This window comes from Lolium perenne, chromosome 7 (genome assembly GCF_019359855.2).
Source record: "Lolium perenne isolate Kyuss_39 chromosome 7, Kyuss_2.0, whole genome shotgun sequence".
Lineage (NCBI taxonomy): Eukaryota > Viridiplantae > Streptophyta > Magnoliopsida > Poales > Poaceae > Lolium > Lolium perenne.
This window is the reverse complement of record NC_067250.2, coordinates 116,893,375-116,895,057: the sequence shown is the minus strand read 5'-3', so window position 1 is coordinate 116,895,057 and position 1,683 is coordinate 116,893,375. Positions and strand designations below refer to the sequence as shown.

General features: G+C 46.1%; 1 protein-coding gene across 1 annotated transcript; it reads left to right on the top strand.

The window, feature by feature from the left end:
- Positions 1–399: 399 nt before the first annotated feature.
- Positions 400–970, top strand: LOC139833680 (uncharacterized). Its single transcript, XM_071824021.1, has 2 exons — positions 400–461; positions 595–970. The coding sequence occupies exons 1-2, from the start codon at positions 400–402 to the stop codon at positions 968–970; spliced, it is 438 nt and encodes a 145-aa protein (XP_071680122.1).
- The last annotated feature ends 713 nt before the right edge of the window (positions 971–1,683 follow it).

Genomic DNA, 1,683 nt, shown 5'->3' with positions numbered 1-1,683 from the left:
GGATGTTATAAAGCGTGTTTAGCACCTAAGTTGTGCGTCTCCGCGTGCCTTTTTTGTTGTAGTGAGTTAGGCGTGCTGCTTTTCCTCCTATCATCTACGGTCCTTTGTTACAACGAGATCGGAGAGGATGGTCAACCTAAACTACATCTACAGCTGCAACGATGTACAGACTAGCTAAATGGTTCGGATGAGAAGAGCCTCTTTCTATGCACTTGCGAAAACGTTCAAGGAGAGAGGACTACTAGTTCATAGCATCCACACCTCTTCCGAAGAATAAGCCGCAATGTTTCTTCACGTAATGGGTCATAACCAGATGTTCAGAGTCATCCATAACACATTCATGCGATCCACAAAGACTATCTCTCGGCATTTCCAGCAGTTGGGGAGCTCAGAGGTGAAATGATCAAGCCAACATCAAACAACACACCACCCAAGATCAAGAACAGCTACAGGTGGTTCCCGTATTTCAGTGTGAGTACAAAATCATGTTGTCCGATAGGTTGTCAAGGCCTGATGGGTTGCAAATCCCTGAAGGTAAGTTCTACCTTGGAGATGTTGGAATGCATGCTGACCTGATATTCTACCTCCCTTCAGCAAAACAAAGTATCACCTCAACGAGTTTATTGCAAGGAACCGGCCTCAGAATGCAAAAGAGTTATTCAATTTGAGACACTCAAGCCTTCGAGTCACCATTGAGAGGGCCTTTGTTGCATTGAAGAACACGTTCAAGGTCCTTGACCAGAAACTGTTCCACACTTTTGACACTCAATTGAAGCTGGTCCTTGCTTGTTGCATTCTTCACAACTGGGTCCTAGGTTGGAGCGAGGATGACTTCTTCGAAGAGAATGACACTTTTGATGAAGTTCAGACTGGCCATGGTGTGGAGGCAGGCGACAATGAAGCTTGGACGGAGAAGAGGCTCAATTGGGCAAACACAATGTGGGAAGCTGGAGGCCACACCACCATGTGAGAAGGAGAAGAACAAGTGAAGAAATGAAGAAGTGAAGAAGAAGTGCAGAAGAAGAACCCCCTTTTATCCCCCATTTCTTGAACCCCTCTTTGATCCCCGTATGTTGAACTACCCTGTGATGATAAACTGACGGTTCGTTGTAGCTAGGGAATGTCGTTATGAACTACAATTCATAGTATCTAGGGCTGAATTCGTGAACTGCTAGCTTCATAAGTGTGCAACTGATGAACTGTGATTTCTCTGTGATGGGAGGTGATAGAATGGTAAGGTCACCCATTGTAGAGAAGAGGTGACCTTATGCTTGCCTGGATGGTACCAAACATGTGTAGTTTCATCTCCATCGACATTTGGGGTTGGCGGCACGCAAAAAAACAAAAGAGCCTTTTTTGCCCAAACCATGCAGCCTGACCTACAAAACAACAGGTCAATTATGGACCGTGGCTCGTTTCAGATGGCAAGTGACCTCGCACCACTGCACCAGTGAGTCCTAAATCAGGCCCAGGCTACCAAACATATCCTGAAGTGAGCTAAAGGCATGATGTCGTCCTCGCTTCTCCATCATCGAAGACGAGCAAAGCTTTTTATACTAGAGTTTTCTGTAACATGCTGGCGGGACCAAGGTGCTCCTTTCCAGGTAACTGTTGCCATGGTGCCACGGAGTCGCGTGTGTGAGATATCCTAAGTGGTGGGATCTTTCCTTCTCTCTCTACTAA

Coding starts and splice junctions, on each gene's coding strand:
- LOC139833680 (XM_071824021.1), top strand. CDS start 400: ATGATCAAGCCAACATCAAACAACACACCACCCAAGATCAAGAACAGC. Junction 462..594: donor AACAGCTACAGGTGGTTCCC/GTATTTCAGTGT, acceptor ACCTCCCTTCAG/CAAAACAAAGTATCACCTCA.